This window comes from Felis catus, chromosome D4 (assembly GCF_018350175.1).
Source record: "Felis catus isolate Fca126 chromosome D4, F.catus_Fca126_mat1.0, whole genome shotgun sequence".
NCBI lineage: Eukaryota > Metazoa > Chordata > Mammalia > Carnivora > Felidae > Felis > Felis catus.
The window spans coordinates 46,108,731-46,125,668 of NC_058380.1; the positions used below are offsets into that span (position 1 = coordinate 46,108,731).

Below are 16,938 nucleotides of genomic sequence, written 5' to 3' on the forward strand. Positions count from 1 at the left end.
CAAGCTGGTGCAGCCACTCTGGAAAACAGTATGGAGGTTCCTCGAAAAACTAAAAATAGAACTACCCTACCACCCAGCAATTGCATTACTAGGTATTTATCCAAGGGATACAGGTGTGCTGTTTTGAAGGGACACATGCACCCCAATGTTTATAGCAGCACTATCAACAATAGCCAAAGTCTGGAAAGAGCCCAATGTCCATCAATGGATGAATGGATACAGAAGATGTGGTAAATATGTATACAATGGAGTATTACTTGGCAATCAAAAAGAATGAAATTTTGCCATTTGCAACTACGGGGATGGAACTGGAGGCTATCATGCTAAGTGAAATTAGTCAGAGAAAGACAAATACCATATGACTTCACTCATATGAGGAGACAAAACAGATGAACATAGGGAAGGGAAACAAAAATAATATAAAAACAGGGAGGGGGACAAAACAGAAGGGACTCATAAATATGGAGAACAAACAGAGGGTTACTGGAGGGGTTGTGGGAGGGGGGATGGGCTAAATGGGTAAGGGGCACTAAGGAATCTACTCCTGAAATCATTGTTGCACTGTATGCTAATTTGGATGTACATTTTTAAAAATATAAATAAAATTAAAAATTTTTTAAAAAGAGCACGTTTGAGCCCTGACCTGCAAGTTACAGTACAAAAGTCCAGAAGTCCAGTTTAACCCCTTCCAAGTTTCCAACTCCTTCTCTGAGAGTCTTCTAATGCTTACAGGATCCATTCTATTCACAGGGTCTAACTTTGGGCAGAGAGGCAGCACAGAACAGAAACTGGACTTGCTGGTCACATCAAAGCACAGAAGTTGGTCAAGATCCCCCAATTACAAAGCAATCATACCCAGGGTATCTTCCTTCCCACAATGGTTCCCTTCTGATCACTGGGCTTCCTGCTCCCCAGTAGAGAAATCAGCAGACTCCCAGAAAACTACATCTTTGAGGGACTCCCAGCCTTCTGCCTTTTCAAAGGAACACCCCCCGTCTTCTACATTTATTCTTTAGCCATTTCATTTTATAACTTAAAATAAACAAACAACCTTTACATTGTAAGAAAGGGTAGACCTAGAGCAAAAAGTAACAAAGAGTGGAAGTCTTTACTATTTCAGTAAACAGCTTACATGGGCAGCACCCCCACAGTGGTATTTTAAATGAAAGTGTACTTGTGTCTTGTTTCAGTGCTTTGCTGCTGTAGGGAAAGAGGAAAGTGTATTCTTTCACAGCCATCCTCCCAACCCCTAGGTTTATGTGCAGTACTTTTGTATCTCAGAACATTACTGCCACCCAGCATTTAGTTTAGGAGAGTTTAATCCATCAAGGGAGGTTCAACTAGATTATCCCAGCAGGGAAGGGATGGGGACTTTGAAAGGAAAGGATTATCCCAGTGGAGGGCTGGTGCTCTGCCTTGGGGATGGTTGGGGAGGGGGGCATGCAGCAGGGGGATGCGGGAGTGGTCAGTCGGTGTCGAACAATGAAGACCATGAGTCTGGATTCTGAATCTCTGGTGTATTGGACATTGGCTGGGGTGGGAGAGGTTAAAGACGGCCTTGGCCTGCATCAAGCCAAACTGGGGGTTGGCAGTGTCTCATCCCCTCAAAAGCCTCCCCTCAAATTGAAGATGAGTATAGTATGCACATCAGAAAGGTCATCCTGTAGCCGGTTACTCTGTTTATTTCCTTTCTGTTACCTCGGAGTCTTGCGTCAACCTCATCCCTACTCGGTCCTTTAGGAATTCAGGGACAGGAGCACACCCCCGATTGGGTCGCGAGAGTAGGAAGATCAAGGCTCGGCAGCCGGGTGTTAGCAGTTGGGCAGAATGTCTGTGAACAGCCAGTTTCCTCCAGAAGAGTCTCCCTCCCGCGAGAACTGCTGGAACACGGACCAGCCTGATTTTACAGAGGAGGCCAAGGTTGCAGCTACCAGTGGGCAGAGCAGGGAGTGGCGCTCTTCCTCGTAGGGATCTTGCGAAAGGTAACAGATCTGATTAAAGGGCAAAGGCACAGAATCTGGGGCAGTGCAACGGCTCAACTAACGGTCTCCATTATTATTATCATAACTGTGAACCCCTTACTTAGAACTGGGGTGAAAAAGAAACCGCGGAGAACCGGAAAGGTCTGCCAAAGGGACCGGACGCGAGAACCTCCAATTGAGGAGGGGGGTGGCGGGGGCGATTCCCACACCAGCAGCCAATCCAGCTGTCCCGGGGAGGAAGAGGAGGAGCCAGGGCCTCCCCCGGGACTCCGCACTGCTCCGCGCGGTGCCACCACTACAACTCTGTCGGCTCCCGGACTCAGCGCGTCCGCCACCGCAGCCGCTTCCCCGCGCAGATATGGCCTCAGGTGCCACCCCCGCGGCGGTGAAGGTGAGATGAGCCGTCTCGGCGGCTGCAGTCCGCCCTGCTCCCGCTGGGTGGGTGGGCGACCGCGCCTTCGGGCCACGCGCCGGGCCTGTGCGCCCCAGCCACGGCCGGCAGGGTCTGGGTCCCGGCCCCGGGGGCGCTGGCCCAGCGGCGTGGACTGGGGGAGAGAGAATGCTTGCAGTCTCGCTCCTCTCCCCCCACACCTTGGGCTCAGAGGCACTTGCGCCGCGCCAGGAGTGGGCAAGTGGAGAAGGGCGGTGGGCGGAGGCTGCGCTTGCTTCCCACACTCCCCCCCCCCACCCCCCCCCCCCGCCAAAACGCTTCCCCAGCTCCACTCCTTTCTGGCGGGCAGCTGCTGGACTAGCAGTGTGGGCGCCCGCAACTGCTGAGACCCGCCCCCGGTGCCGGCAGTACTCACGCTTCCGCTCCAACTCGGCTCGCTGCCCGAGGCCCACGTGGGAGAACTGGGTGCTTGAACTTGTGCGAGCTTCCGGTTTTTTTCTTAAGCTTTCGAACGTAGGGCTTTTCTGTCCTGAAGTTTTCCCTGCAGCGCAATGCTTGGGGAATTCTGAGATTTTTTGACCTCACCGAAATGGAGTACTGGCCGCTCCCTGTTTGGAGGCCTCTGGCTTTAAGCTGCTTTGTTTGCAACCTTGAAACAGTTAGAGATCGGTTTCCTTGTACCCTCGGACCTCACAGGTCTCCATACAAGGGATCTTTGTTCGGTGGAAGCTTTGGCCAGTGGAGGGCCCGAGTTCTGAAGGGTGCCTCGAGCTTCCCTGGGGCTTTTTAAACACATCCTGGTTGTAGTCTCGGGAGAGAATGTAGAATTACAGAGCAATGGAAATATTGATGATGAAACTTCAGATCTCTTCTAGGTTGTTTATGATTGGCTAAGAACTCAGTAAATTTGTTTGACTTTAGAAATTCTTAGCGGATGGGATAGGAGGGTCTGGGATAGATCCCCCTTCGGTTATCTCCTGATTCCCACCTTTGTGTTCAGTTCTTTTGGGAGAAGGCAAATCTCTGCGATGTGTATTCAGCCAGAGTGATGAGTTTATTAGCCCTTGCAGCTCTTAATGAGACACTTAGAATGAGAAGGGGTAGGGTAGAGAGTGTTGCATTCATACTCAGACATGAAGCTCAGCTTTGACATTTTGAAAAGAATCTTGCGTTTAACAAATATTTGTAGAAGGCCTCTCCCTTGTCAGTAGCAGAGGACCAGCAGAAAATGTTTACCATGCTTATGAGCAAAGTAGGTGAGTTCCTTAGGTGCCCGTCTTTTAAGTGGGGATTTTCCTGCAGGGTTTGCTGGGATGGTGACAATTAATCTGTCTAGCACATGGTTGAAACTTATTAGATGTTAGTGCTTATTAGCGGGGGAGCTGAAATAAATTTTACAAGTCTTTTCTCCAACAATTATTTTGCTAGGTCTTATTAGATGACAGCTTTCAGTGGCTAAGCAGCGGAAGTGATCACCTTTCCCTTATAGGAGTACACTTAAAGTGACATTAGGAGCAGAGAGGGATGGTTGTGGAAACAGCCTCCCTTCAGTCTTGTTTGACATTCTCCAGTCACGCAATCCCTGTGAAATTAGTGCAGTACACTTAAGTGCAGAACGGGCATTGACTAGAGCCCTGATGTAAATACCGAATGACATATATCTTTGGTCTTGGCGAGCTGCTGAATATAAAATTAAGAGGGACAAATAGTGCTAGGCCTGCTGGCTGATTGCTCTTTGAGCTTAGAAAGGTGACTGCTGTGCTTTGAGAAACCATGATGGCAACGCCAAATCCCTCAGACTGCTGAGGCTACGTCCTAGGCAGGAGACACAAGGTGCCAGTGTGCAGAGCAAAATGGGCTCCTAAAAACCATACCCTGTCCCCAGATTGTGAAATGTAGAGCTGGAACATTTCTTAAGACCACATAGCCACACAGACCCTTTTTGTGGACATAAAGCTGAGGCCTGGAAAGGTCGACTAAGGTGTCCAGGACTATACAGCTGGACCTAGATAGTGATAGAATTGGGCCCAGAGCCCCAGGCCCAGGCCTGGGGGGCCTGGTGTGCCCCCAACTAGATGTGAGGCAGTTCCGAAATACGACATGTCCTGTTTTATTGTGTGAGTAGAGAGATCATGCAGCCTGCACCCCCCTGCCCGTGCCCACTGGCTACTCTCCCATGTTATTAAGGATAGCTGTTGTCTGAGAGGACCTCAGGGAGACATCATCCTCCAACATCAGTCACGAGCAGGTGGTACGTATGACCATGCAGAGGGCTAAACTGGTTTTTGGCACCCAGACAGAACATTCTAAAGGGCTCTTTCAGCTGGCTATGGTTCCCCCAGGCAGCTGCTCTGGGGGATTAAAAATAAGCCTTATTAATCACGGTTGTTATCACAAGGAGGAAATACGGTTCCATCATAAGTGTGCAGTGAGCTGTCAACAAAATGGTATGGAGAGAGACAGGCAAGTCACGGAGTCTAGACTGTGATGAATGGGCCTTTTGAGCTCTCCTTGTGGCTGCCTGAGTGTGGCTGGCAAAGGCCTTCAGACTGAGAGTCCTTGAGCGACTCTCTGAAACCAGGCCCCAACTGGAAGCTAGAGGCCAGGGAGCCTTCATTTTTTGCCTGGGGTCACAGTGGCCTTTTGGACAGGATGCTTGTAGGGCCGCCCTGAGCATTGCCAGGCATATAGTGCGTCCTGGACGCCTCCCCACAAAATGCCAGTGGCGCTCCTGCCCCCTTGTTGTGGCAGCCAGAAGTGTCCCCATGGGTTTCCCGACACTCCCAGGAGAGCCAGTACACGCTGGGTTGAGGGACCTGGGCCAGATCCCTGAGGCAGAGACTACCTGGTGAGGAGATGTGGGAGCAGCCCAGTTTGCATTCCGACCGGCAGAGAAAGACCAAGCAATAGGGGGCTTTTTGTTGTTGCTTCGAGGGAGGTTCATTTTTGTTTTGTTTTTGCTGGAAGTGGGAAGATATACAGAAACGGTGACAGGGGCGCCTGGGTGGCTCAGTCGGTTAAGCATCCGACTTCGGCCCAGGTCATGATCTCACGATCCGTGAGTTCGACCCCCGCATCGGGCTCTGTGCTGACAGCTCAGAGCCTGGAGCCTGCTTCGGATTCTGTGTCTCCCTCTCTCTCTGCCCTCCTTAGCTCTCTCTCTCTCTCTCTGTCAAAAATAAATAAACTTTGAAAAAAAAAAAGAAACGGTGACAGATATTAATGCATTATTTCACTTGATTCTCATCATTCTATAGATTAAGGATCTCCTTTTCAGTACCGATGAGCAAACAGGTGATAGAAATTTTTGTGTCCAAGGGACTCTAATCCCTAATTGTGATTGTGATCATGGTATTCTATTTTTTAATTTCTTTTAATGTTTATTTTTGAGAGAGAGAAAGCGTGAGCAGGGGAGGGGCAGAGAGAGAGAGAGAGAGAGAGAGAGAGAGAGGGAGACAGAGAATCTAAAGCAGGCTCCAGGCTCTGAGCTCTCAGCACAGAGCCCAACGCGGGGCTCGAACCCTTGAACTGCGAGATCATGACCTGAGCCTAAGTCAGGACGCTTAACCGACTGAACCACCAGGTGCCCCATGATCATGGTATTCTAGTCTGTGCCTCAGAAACATGTAAAGCAATCGTTTTCAAAGTGGATGATGCATCTGCACCCACCTTGGGGATTTGTTAGAAATGCATGTTATCAGGCCTACCCCAGGCCTGCTGAATCAGAACCTCTGGGGGTTGGGGGGTCCGGCAATCTTGGTTTTAAAGAGCCTCAGTGTATTCAGAAGCCCACTAGAGTGTGATAGCTGCTGACCCAGGGAGCTTTGAAAAGGCCAGGTTTCTGCACTCTTAACAAGCTCTTCAGACGCTTCTTGGTGTTCTAGTTTCCCATGGCTGCTATAACCGTTACACAGACTGGATGGCTTAAAACCATGCAGATGTATTTTCTCGCAGTTCTGGAGGTTAGAAGTGCAAGAATGAGTCCTAACTGGGCTAAAATGGGAGTGTCAGTAGAGTGGCTCCTCTTGGAAGATCCAAGGGAGAGTCCGGTCCCTTGCTTTTCCAGCATCTAGAGATCACCAGTGTTCCTTGGCTCATGGCCCCGGATCACGTCACCTTCTTTCCCATTTGACCATCTTATAAGGATATTTAGGGCCTACCCAGATAATCCAGGATAATCTCCCTGTCTCGAGATTTGTAACTTAATCCAGTAAGGTAACATTCACAGGTTCTGGAGCTTAGGACACAGACAGGATCTCTTTCAGGAGCATTATTTATTTAGCCTCAGCTAGTCCAGATTTTGGCAATTCGTGGTCTGGGCCGTAGGGTGGGGGTGCTCATTTCTGGCTGCACATTAGAACTACCTGAGGAGCTTTAAGAACACAAACCTTGCCTTGCCCGGTTAATCAGAGTCTCTGGAATCTTGGACCTGAGCTTCAGTATTGAAAGTTCCCCGCAGGATTCTCGTATCCGGGAGCTGACCCAGGGGGAACACCGGGAACATTCCTGCTGCTGTGCCACAAGGGAAGGAAAGCTCTACAGAATACAATTAGCATTGAGGAAAATCCTTCTCAAAAAAGAAAAAAAAAATGGCCATTTCAGGAGGTGAATTATATCTTCAAGGGGGGTGTCTACCCATTAGAATAAACATCCTGACTTTGCAAGGGGTGGTTGGTTAAGTAAAGCTACGGATGTTCTGAGCCCCAAGGTTATCTCTGATCAGAATATCACATGACCAGATTAGTTTCCCAGTGCCGCCATAGCAAAGTACTGCAAACTGTTACTTAGGCAACAGACATTTATTCATTGTCTGGAGGCTGGGAGGCCAAGATCCAGGTGTCAGCACGGTTGGTTGCTTCTGAGGCCTCTCCTTGGCTTGCAGTCAGCCAACTTCCTGTGCCTCACATGGTCTTCCCTCTGTGTGTTTGTGTTCCTAATCTTGTTTTATAGGGATACCAGTCATAGTGGATTAGGGCCCTTCCTGTGACTTCATTTAACTTTAATTACCTCAACAAAGATCCTATTTCCAAAAAGAGTTGCATTCTGAGATATTAGATATTAGTGCTTCAAAATACGGATTTGGGGGGAACCAGTTCAGCCCATAACCATCACCTACAAGGGTGGCTTACAGAGAAGGGCATCTTGTCCGAGATGGAGCCACCAGCTATCTGGACCGTATTGCAGGTTTTCAACAGGCCACCCACACTGAGACATTTGGCCACTCTGTCCCCATACAGCTGGGCTTCTGGGATTTTGCAAGGCCCTGGGAGGCTCAAAGCCAGGTTGGCTCAATTAAAGGAGAACTTTTGTCTCTTGTGCTTGCCAAATAGGTCAGTGGCAGCCAGGGCTGCAGGACTGAAATGCTCAGATCAGGGATTGCTGCCAGCTTGAGCTCTGGCCTTCTCTTGCCTCCTCGTGAGCTTGAAGCGCTCAGAGGAAGCCCACCTCTCTGGCATGAGCTAGTCTCAACTGCTTGGGGTTACGGTGTTTTGAGAATGCCATCGTGGAGTGCTAGTTTCCTTCAGGTAGTGTATCTGGGCCTCAAAGTGATGGTGAGTGGTTCTTGAAACCAAGTGGGATATGTGAAATCTCCTAGGTCTAGGTACCAGGGGAAAAGGACACAGGATAGGGTGTTAGTGTGAGCCCTTTTAGCATTGCTGGAAATAACCATTCTGGCCAGGTAAGCCAACATTTAGATAAAATGCTTTTGCACTCTCAGGAAGTCAAACTCTCTTCTCTTTTGAAGGAAGTTGACTCGGTGGTCTGTCAGTGGGAAAGTATGGAATGAACCAGTAGCTATTATAATTTGGCAGTGACCATGATTGACCAGGTTGGGGCGGGGGGGGGGGGTCTCTATTTTAGAATTTTATCTGGTGTAAAGTGACCTAGGAATTCCATCCTTGTCTCCAAACATATTTATTTCTAGCAGTCTAGGGTTTCCTGGATGGAGGGCTGATGCTTCTGACCCAGAAGGCCTGGTAAGGTCCTGTCGTTGCTTCCTGAGTGTGGATGAAGTCACTGATGGAGAGTCCCCTCCCTTCTTAGGTGTTTGCGTAGATGGCCAGAGTCATTATTTCTGTTCGCTCTGTGACCCCGGTCCAGAATTTGACCTCTCTGGACATTAGTTTCCTTAATACACGGAGACAGAAAAACTTTCCCAGTATGGTATGATGCTGTAAAGGACTCCAGGGCATATTGGAAGGTAGTAGTACATCGTTGTAGTTGAGCGTGAAAGACCTAGGTTCCTATTCCAGCTTTGCTCCTTACTTCTTGGACAAGTTTCTTAATCTGATGCTTTTTTTTTTTTTTTTTTGTCTTTGGTAAAGTGACTGTGACACTGTGGGGCCTGTCTTGCAGGGTGGTTGTGAAGATCAGTTGAGGTAAGGCATCTGAAACACTCAGCCTAATGCCTGTGACTTGTAAGTACTCAGACACAATTACTTCATCACTAAGGCATTACCAAGGCAGGTACTAGATGGACTGTTGAATTGAGAGGCTCCACGTGACACCCAATTAGGCCATGGGTGCTTGAGAGAGTTCCCTCCTAGTTGTACTTTGCTGTGGAGCCAGCAGGTGGCAACATTGCCCCATTCTGGCACTGCTGGCCTCCCTCCTCAGCAGAAAAATGGTTAGAGGTCTATTTCCCCGATATGGCAGTACGCAGTTTGCTACATGTGTTCTGTATCCCTTTTGAGATGTGGTTTTCCATGAACAATTGGAGCCGGTCAGATGACTGGATGTGTTCACCTATAGATAATTCCAGTGCCCGAGACCCTGTTCCAACCTTCTGGGGAGCGGTAGCAGCTCTTATTTTCATGCCCAGTGAAACTATGTGTTCCTCTCTGAGGGCTGAGTTACCAGCTACCGAATGCAGTCATGCAGCCAGGGTGCTGCGGACTGAAGCTTGGGGCTGCTGACAGCGGGCCCAGGGGCTCCAAACTTCAGCAGGATCCCTGGTTGGCATTTCTTCGTCGCTGCTGCGATGCTGGGCTAGCTTCCCCCAAACCGAGGTGGTTTCACAACAAAGTCTGTGTTGTCTTGTATGTACAAGTCTGAGAATCCAGTATTGAATCCGGATGTGAGATGCCCTGGCCCAGCGAAAGGAAGGGTTAGGGTTATATAAAACCGAATTAAAAAAATTTTTTTTCTATCAAAATTGGCATGGTTTAAATGGACTGACTTAAATGAACATTTCTGTTGATTTCAAAACTGCAATGTGGGTTTTGTCTTACGTGGTAGCAAGGTACGAGAGAAATGTGGGGTCGGCATCGAATGTGTAACGTGCTGTGGTTTTAACATACCACAAGGTGGCACCAACTTCAAAAACTGGTTTAGCCACTTGAGGACGTTGGGGGGATATTTTCAAAGGTCTGGATCCTGTAACTAGCAGTTCTTCAGTAAAATCTCACTAAATTACCTGCGTTGTTTTATTCTGTTTGGTTTTCCTTCCAGAAAACCGCGGGCCAGAGAGGTGGCCATTTTCCCACATATTAAATAGAAGTCAACTTGTGTCACTTGATCTGAAAATCACTCAGATGTTCAGTTAATTCTTAGCTCTGGAATTTTTTCTCAAGGAGCTGCTTTCTTTCATTTAGTAGAAATTTTACTCCAGTGACAATAGATTTAAAGCTTTTTGTTGAAAAAAAGGAAAACGTGCAGGTCACTTTCCATTCAGTTTCTAGTAAAGTGTCCTCTCTCTAACCTGTCATCAGTAATTTAAATCCTGTTTCTCTTTGAGGAACTGTCAGCCCAGGGAACCTGAATGATTTCAGTCATTGAAGTTTTAGTTAACTGTTCAGTTAATATTTAGTTGTCTTTGTAATTATTCTTGTTTCTCTTTCTTAGTCATCAAATTAAATTAACTCTGGAATTGCAGTATCAGGTTCCTGTAACTCCGATTAGCACCTGGAGACAAGGACTAATAAGTTCATCTCTGGAAAATGCAATACAACACTTGAACTTAAAAATTTAGAACTTGTTGGGGTGCCTGGGTGGCCCAGTCAGTGAAGCGTCTGACTTCGGCTCAGGTCATGATCTCACAGTTTACAAGTTCGAGCCCCTCATTGGGCTCTGTGCTGACAGCTCAGAGCCTGGAGCCTCCTTTGGATTCTGTATCTCCCTCTTTCTGTCCCTCCCCCTCTCGCTCTTTCTCTCTCAAAAATAAATAAACATTAAAAAAATTCTAGGGGCGCCTGGGTGGCTCAGTCAGTTAAGCATCCAACTTCGGCTCAGGTCATGATCTCGCCAGTATTGAGTTTGAGCCCCGCATTGGGCTCTATGCTAACAGTTCGGGGCCTGGAGCCTCCTTCGGATTCTGTGTCTCCCCCTCTCTCTGCCCCTCCCATGCTCGTGCTCTGTCTGTCTCTCTCTCTCTCAATAATAAATAAACATTAAAACAAAAAACTTAAAAAAAAATTTTTTTGATTTAGAACTTGCATTACTTATTTATATATATATATATATATATATGAAGGATAGTTTGATTTTATAAATATACATGAAGCTAACTTTTTATGCTTTTTCAGACTCTTCTATCATGATCTCTTACAGCTCTGTGATTTCAGTGGCCTAGGAAAGAAAATCTTTCTTGTTTCTTTATCAAATGACATAATGAGGAGAAATCATTACTGGATGGGGATACAGAACATTTTCTGTCCTGGCCGTCTTTTGAGCATTCCTTACTCCATAACCCATTTAGTAGAGAAAACAAGATTGGTTAGAACCACATGCCTCATTTTTAGATTTGCTTTTCTAACTTAAGCTAGTTAAAGTATCTTTCTATGCTACCTTTGTTATTTCCATAGTCAGAAACAAATGTCATATAGTCCAAAATATGTCCCATGCATTGGTTATTTCTGGAATATAGAAGGCTGTCAAATGTGTATTGAATGAGTGATTGTTTTTCTGTGATGTTAAGTTTTTTTTTTTTAATTTTTTTTTTAACGTTTATTTATTTTTGAGACAGAAAGAGACAGAGCATGAACGGGGGAGGATCATAGAGAGCGGGAGACACAATATCTGAAACACTCTCCAGGCTCTGAGCTGTCAGCACAGAGCCTGACGCGGGGCTCAAACTCACAGACCGCGAGATCATGACCTGGGCCGAAGTCAGATGCTCAACCGACTGAGCCACCCAGGCCCCCCTGTGATGTTCAGTTTTTTAAAAATAACTAGGACTTAGCAGGAATGGTGAAGAGCATATATGTATGAATAAATGAACTTGCGTGAAATAATGGTTTTGTTTACAATGAAAAATGACCAAATATGTCGTTTTCTTATTGTCTCCTTTAGATTGGAATAATTGGTGGAACAGGCCTGGATGATCCTGAGATCTTGGAAGGACGAACAGAAAAATACGTGGATACTCCATTTGGCAAGGTTCATATCCAGTTAGCAGAGACATACCGGCCTCTTCCTTTCTTCTTGCTGGCTTGGTTTTTAAGTTAAAAAGAACTTTTTTTAAATTGCTTTTGTCGTGGCAGCACAGGGCTCTCTGCCCCCGGCTGAGAGGGGCCAGTATTCCTGTCATTGGGCTCTGCCAGCTGAGACCATGTCCCTAAGAGTGCCTTGGACTTTTGAACGTGCTTTTGAACGTGCACACACAACTTCTCAATTTTTATCTCTAGAAGCCAGATACTCATTTCAGAGACCGCAACTGCACTTCTTCAGACCTCTGCATTCAAATCAGCTTCTAATTGGGGCCTGTGTGTCTTCCATACTAATTTTGGAGACAGACTGATGACACACGGTAGCAAATAATGCAAAGTGGCCTCTTCTCAGTAAGCCCTGGCCCAAAGGGGGGATTTCCTGAGGATGCAGAACACAATAGCATAACTAAACTGGAAATAAAACACTCCTTTTCTGTTGCATGGAGGCTATTTGTTCTTCCATCTCTTGTGTCATCCAGCTAGGATGAGGTGTCTACCTTCTAATTCCATAGTGCTGCTTCCAAACTCGATGGTTCTCCTGGTCCTGTAAGATCCCTGCATCTGGCAGTCTCAACCCAGTCCTCCTTTTCATCCAAGGCTATAGATTGACCTTGTGTTCTCTAAGTCCTGCTTTTGCCTTGGCTCACTTCACGGTCTCCTGTTTTCTTAACACCACCCCCCCCCCCGCCCCCTTCAAGTTGTCGGGACCTTCCTCTCCATTATCTCAGGTCGTCCCATGACCATCTTAGACCTGGTTAACATGGCAAACTGTTCCAGTGCGGAGTCCTTACATTCTGTGACAGCGAACTCCTTTCTGCACCCGTTCTTGTACCCGCCCAATACCCTTGACACATCTCTCTTTGATCAGTGTAAGTGACATCAGAATCCCCGGGGCGCTTGGCTACAAATAGTTCTTGCTAAGTGCGGTCTACCCCATGCACCCAAGGCAGCTCTCCAGGTCCTGTGACTTTCTGTGCTTGTAGAAGGCTCAGTATTAGTGACTAAGTTAATCAAATATAGACTCTTGTACTTCTTTAAAAGCATATCTTCCAAGTTCTCATGAATCCTTTTGTGGTTGAACAGTGGAAGTGGCAGTTTTTAAATTGTTTATATATGAGTGTATCCACGTCACTGGGTTGTAACCATTTTTCATTATGTTCAGCCTTCTGATGCCTTAATTTTGGGGAAGATAAAGAATGTTGACTGCGTCCTCCTTGCAAGGTAAGATAGTCTAAGCTTTCTGAATGTTGGTACCAAAGGAAGATTTAAATCTGACCTGAATTCTGGAGAGGGTAATGACACAGGATTGAGTTTTTATGTGCTGGTGGAGCCAGAGCCTCTCGGTCACCTTTATTTACTACTTACGGTTTGGGGGTAAATTATCTGGACTCTGGAGAACAGAGATCTCACCCCACCCCCCTTAGACTAGGCAAGTGGTTAGAGTAATTAATGAGCAGTACAGCAAGTCCGACAAAAATTGAAGCTTCTGGTTTCAGTTCTAACTTCAAGAGGAGAGAGGCTTTCTCATGTCCGTTGTTTCTCTTCTTTTTTAAAAACTTTATTTTAGAGAGTAAGAGTGTATTTGTAAGCAGGGGAGAGGGGCGGAGGGAGGGAGGGAGGGGGAAAGAGAGAGAGAGAGAGAGAGAGAGAGAGAGAGAATGTCTCAAGCAGGCTCCATGCTCAGCTTTGAGCCTGACACAGGACTTGATCCCACAACCCTGGGATCATGACCTGAGCTGAAATCAAGAGAGTTAGTCGCTCAACTCACTGAGTCACCCAGCCACCCCCATTGTTTTTCTTCTAATAAGGCAGACTGCTTCATTCACGACCCCTGGTGTAGTAACAGTTCTAGGTTTGCAGGGAGTGGGTTCCCTTTGGTATCCACACTCTGTTTTCTTGACCAGGCTAGGACTATTCCGCTATTACAGAGGTGGCAAATCATTTTTATCACATGGTTGGAAATTAGACTACATAGATTAGTTTTCTGTTGCTGTAGAACAAATTAGCACAAATTTAGCAGCTTAAAACAATACACACTTTCTGAGCCCCAGGAGTGTGGGTGCAGCTTAGCTGACTCCTGTGTTCAGGGTCACACAAGGTCACACAAGGTACACTCAGCACTTGTTCTCAACGTTTGGAGCTCCGGGTCCTCATTCAGGCTTAAGTGCTTGTTGGCAGAATTCAGTTCCGGGGGCGTAGGTCATAGGATAGCAGCCTGCTTCCTCAAGGCCAGAAGGAGGGGGTGCTCTAGTACATGCTGGCCAGGTGAAACCTAGTCAGGAGAGTGACCCCAACACCTCTGGTGTAGCCCATTGGCTGGAAGCAAATCTCACATCCACCTGCAGTGGAGGGAGGAGGGAATTTTTTTTTTTTTTCCTTATGCAGAATTTATTTGAACATGTTTTCTTTTTTCTTTTTTTTTTTTATATGAAATTTATTGACAAATTGGTTTCCATACAACACCCAGTGCTCATCCCAAAAGGTGCCCTCCTCAATACCCATCACCCACCCTCTCCCCCCTCCCACCCCCCATCAACCCTCAGTTTGTTCTCAGTTTTTAAGAGTCTCTTATGCTTTGGCTCTCTCCCACTCTAACCTGTTTTTTTTTTTTTTTTTTTCCCTTCCCCTCCCCCATGGGTTCCTGTTAAGTTTCTCAGGATCCACATAAGAGTGAAACCATATGGTATCTGTCTTTCTCTGTATGGCTTATTTCACTTAGCATCACACTCTCCAGTTCCATCCACGTTGCTACAAAAGGCCATATTTCATTTTTTCTCATTGCCACGTAATATTCCATTGTGTATATAAACCACAATTTTTTTATCCATTCATCAGTTGATGGACATGTAGGCTCTTTCCATAATTTGGCTATTGTTGAGAGTGCTGCTATGAACATTGGGGTACAAGTGGCCCTATGCATCAGTACTCCTGTATCCCTTGGATAAATTCCTAGCAGTGCTATTGCTGGGTCATAGGGTAGGTCTATTTTTAATTTTCTGAGGAACCTCCACACTGCTTTCCAGAGCGGCTGCACCAATTTGCATTCCCACCAACAGTGCAAGAGGGTTCCCGTTTCTCCACATCCTCTCCAGCATCTATAGTCTCCTGATTTGTTCATTTTGGCCACTCTGACGGGAGGAGGGAATTAGGTGGAGCGTGAAAACGGGGATCACCCTAAAGTCTGTTTGCCACACCCCTTTTTAAAAAAAATATTTTTAATGTTTATTTATTTTTGAGAGAGAGACCTTGAGAGCCAGGGAGGGGCAGAGAGAGAGACAGACAGACAGACAGACACAGAATCCAAAACAGGCTCCAGGCTGTGAGCTCTCAGCACACAGTCAGCCCAATGCAGGGCTCAAACTCACAAACCATGAGATCATGACGTGAGCTGAAGTCGGACGCCCAACTCATTGAGCCACCCAGGTGCCCCTGTCTGCCACACCACATTTTTAAAACAGAAGTGACTTTGCTGAATTCAGTAAAACTAAATTTAGGTTTAGATGGTTACATGGGTTGATTTCAGGCAAAATTCTTTGTTGGTCTGTGGTCATTGCGGGAGGATTGATTAATTTTTTCCAGGCTCTAAGAGAAAACAGCTAGTGGTGTGGCCCCATGGTGAGGCTTTTATACTACTGCCAATTGAACTGAATTGTGTTGGACTGTGAACTATTTGTCCCTCTAATGTAGTGTTTCTTTTTTTTTTTTTTTTTAAGATTTTATTTCATTTTACTTTTAAAAAACTTTTTTTTTTATTTGAGAGTGAGAGGGCACAAGTGAGCTAGGGGCAGAGAAAGAGAGAGAGAAGCAAGGCTCACCCAAAGCGGGGCTCAAGCTCACCTGATGTGGGGCTCGAACTCAAGAACCGTGAGTCATGACCTGAGCCGAAGTCAGATGCTTAAGGACTGAGCCACCCAGGCACCCCTAAAGATTTTACTTTTGAGTAATCCCTACACCCAACATGGGCTCGAACTCACAACCCTGAGATCAAGAGTTGTATGCTTACCAACTAAGCCACCCTCGTGCATGTCTAGTGCAGTGTTTCCTAACTGCTTTTTTTTTTTTAATGTTTATTCATTTTTGAGAGAGAGAGAGAGAGAGACAGAGAGCAAGCAGGGGAGGGGCAGAGAAGGGAGACACAGAATCCGAAGCAGGCTCCAGGCTCAGAGCTGTCAGCACAGAGCCCCTATGTGGGGCTTGAACTCATGGACCATGAGATCATGACCTGACCCGAAATCAGACACTTAACTGACTGAGCCACCCACCCCTCTTGCCTACTTTTGGTTTTTGATTTTCTTTTGAAAATCTTTCTAGTGTTTTGAAGACCAGTCTTAGGAAAATGCATATACTTTCTGGGCATTCATGAACCTCTACCTTCTGAGAAGTCATCTGTCAACTCAGGATAAAAACCCTGATAAGCTATTCCCTGATAAGTCTGACATTATGTACAGAGCATTTTGATGTTTTACATAATTCTGTTGGTAAAGATTAAAGTTTTTTTTTTTAATATAAATATGGGATGATACAAGGGATATTTAATAACAATCTATGGTGCAGGTAATATCCATTTTACAGATGAAAAAAACTGGGCTGAGAGAGCTGAGTGGCTGTGATGAGATCACCCCAGTAGTAACTGGCAATGCTAGGATTTGGACCCAGGCAGTTTTACTCCAAAGCTCAAACTTAATCGTCATTCTAGAAAGAGATTTGTGTGTGCTCGGTTACTTCCTTGAAAGCTTACCTCTGTATTACCACATGTAAAGGACACTGGACTTGACACTTTGCCTTTCTGTGGTGGAACATTCCATGTAGTATTGGTAGTTTTTCAAGCAGCCCAGAATAATTTTAACTCTATGAAATACTGCTTCTATTCTAACAGTATTCGAGTGCCCTGCTCACTCATCTGCTGTATTCTTCCCACAGGCATGGGAGACAGCACAGCATCATGCCTTCCAAAGTCAACTACCAGGCGAACATCTGGGCTCTGAAGGAGGAGGGCTGTACACATGTCATAGTGACCACAGCTTGCGGTTCTTTGAGGGAAGAGATTCAACCTGGTGATATCGTCATTATCGATCAGTTCATCGACAGGTGAGCAGATCATTGAAGATGCTTTAGGCTCATGTAAGATCATTCCCAG

General features: G+C 46.4%; 1 protein-coding gene across 3 annotated transcripts in view; it reads left to right on the forward strand.

Moving 5' to 3' along the window:
• Nucleotides 1–1,876: 1,876 nt before the first annotated feature.
• MTAP (methylthioadenosine phosphorylase) overlaps nucleotides 1,877–16,938 on the forward strand; it is a 49,248-nt gene continuing 34,186 nt past the window's right edge. The window contains exons 1-4 of one of the 3 annotated variants that reach the window (XM_019816044.3): nucleotides 1,877–2,373; nucleotides 11,665–11,751; nucleotides 12,964–13,022; nucleotides 16,722–16,889. In XM_019816044.3, coding sequence (XP_019671603.1) covers nucleotides 2,341–2,373; nucleotides 11,665–11,751; nucleotides 12,964–13,022; nucleotides 16,722–16,889 — 347 coding nt within the window. In that variant the 5' untranslated portion in view covers nucleotides 1,877–2,340. The remainder of the gene's footprint in view (nucleotides 2,374–11,664; nucleotides 11,752–12,963; nucleotides 13,023–16,721; nucleotides 16,890–16,938) is intronic. The other 2 variants (XM_011288610.4, XM_011288609.4) reach the window with 2 other exon arrangements.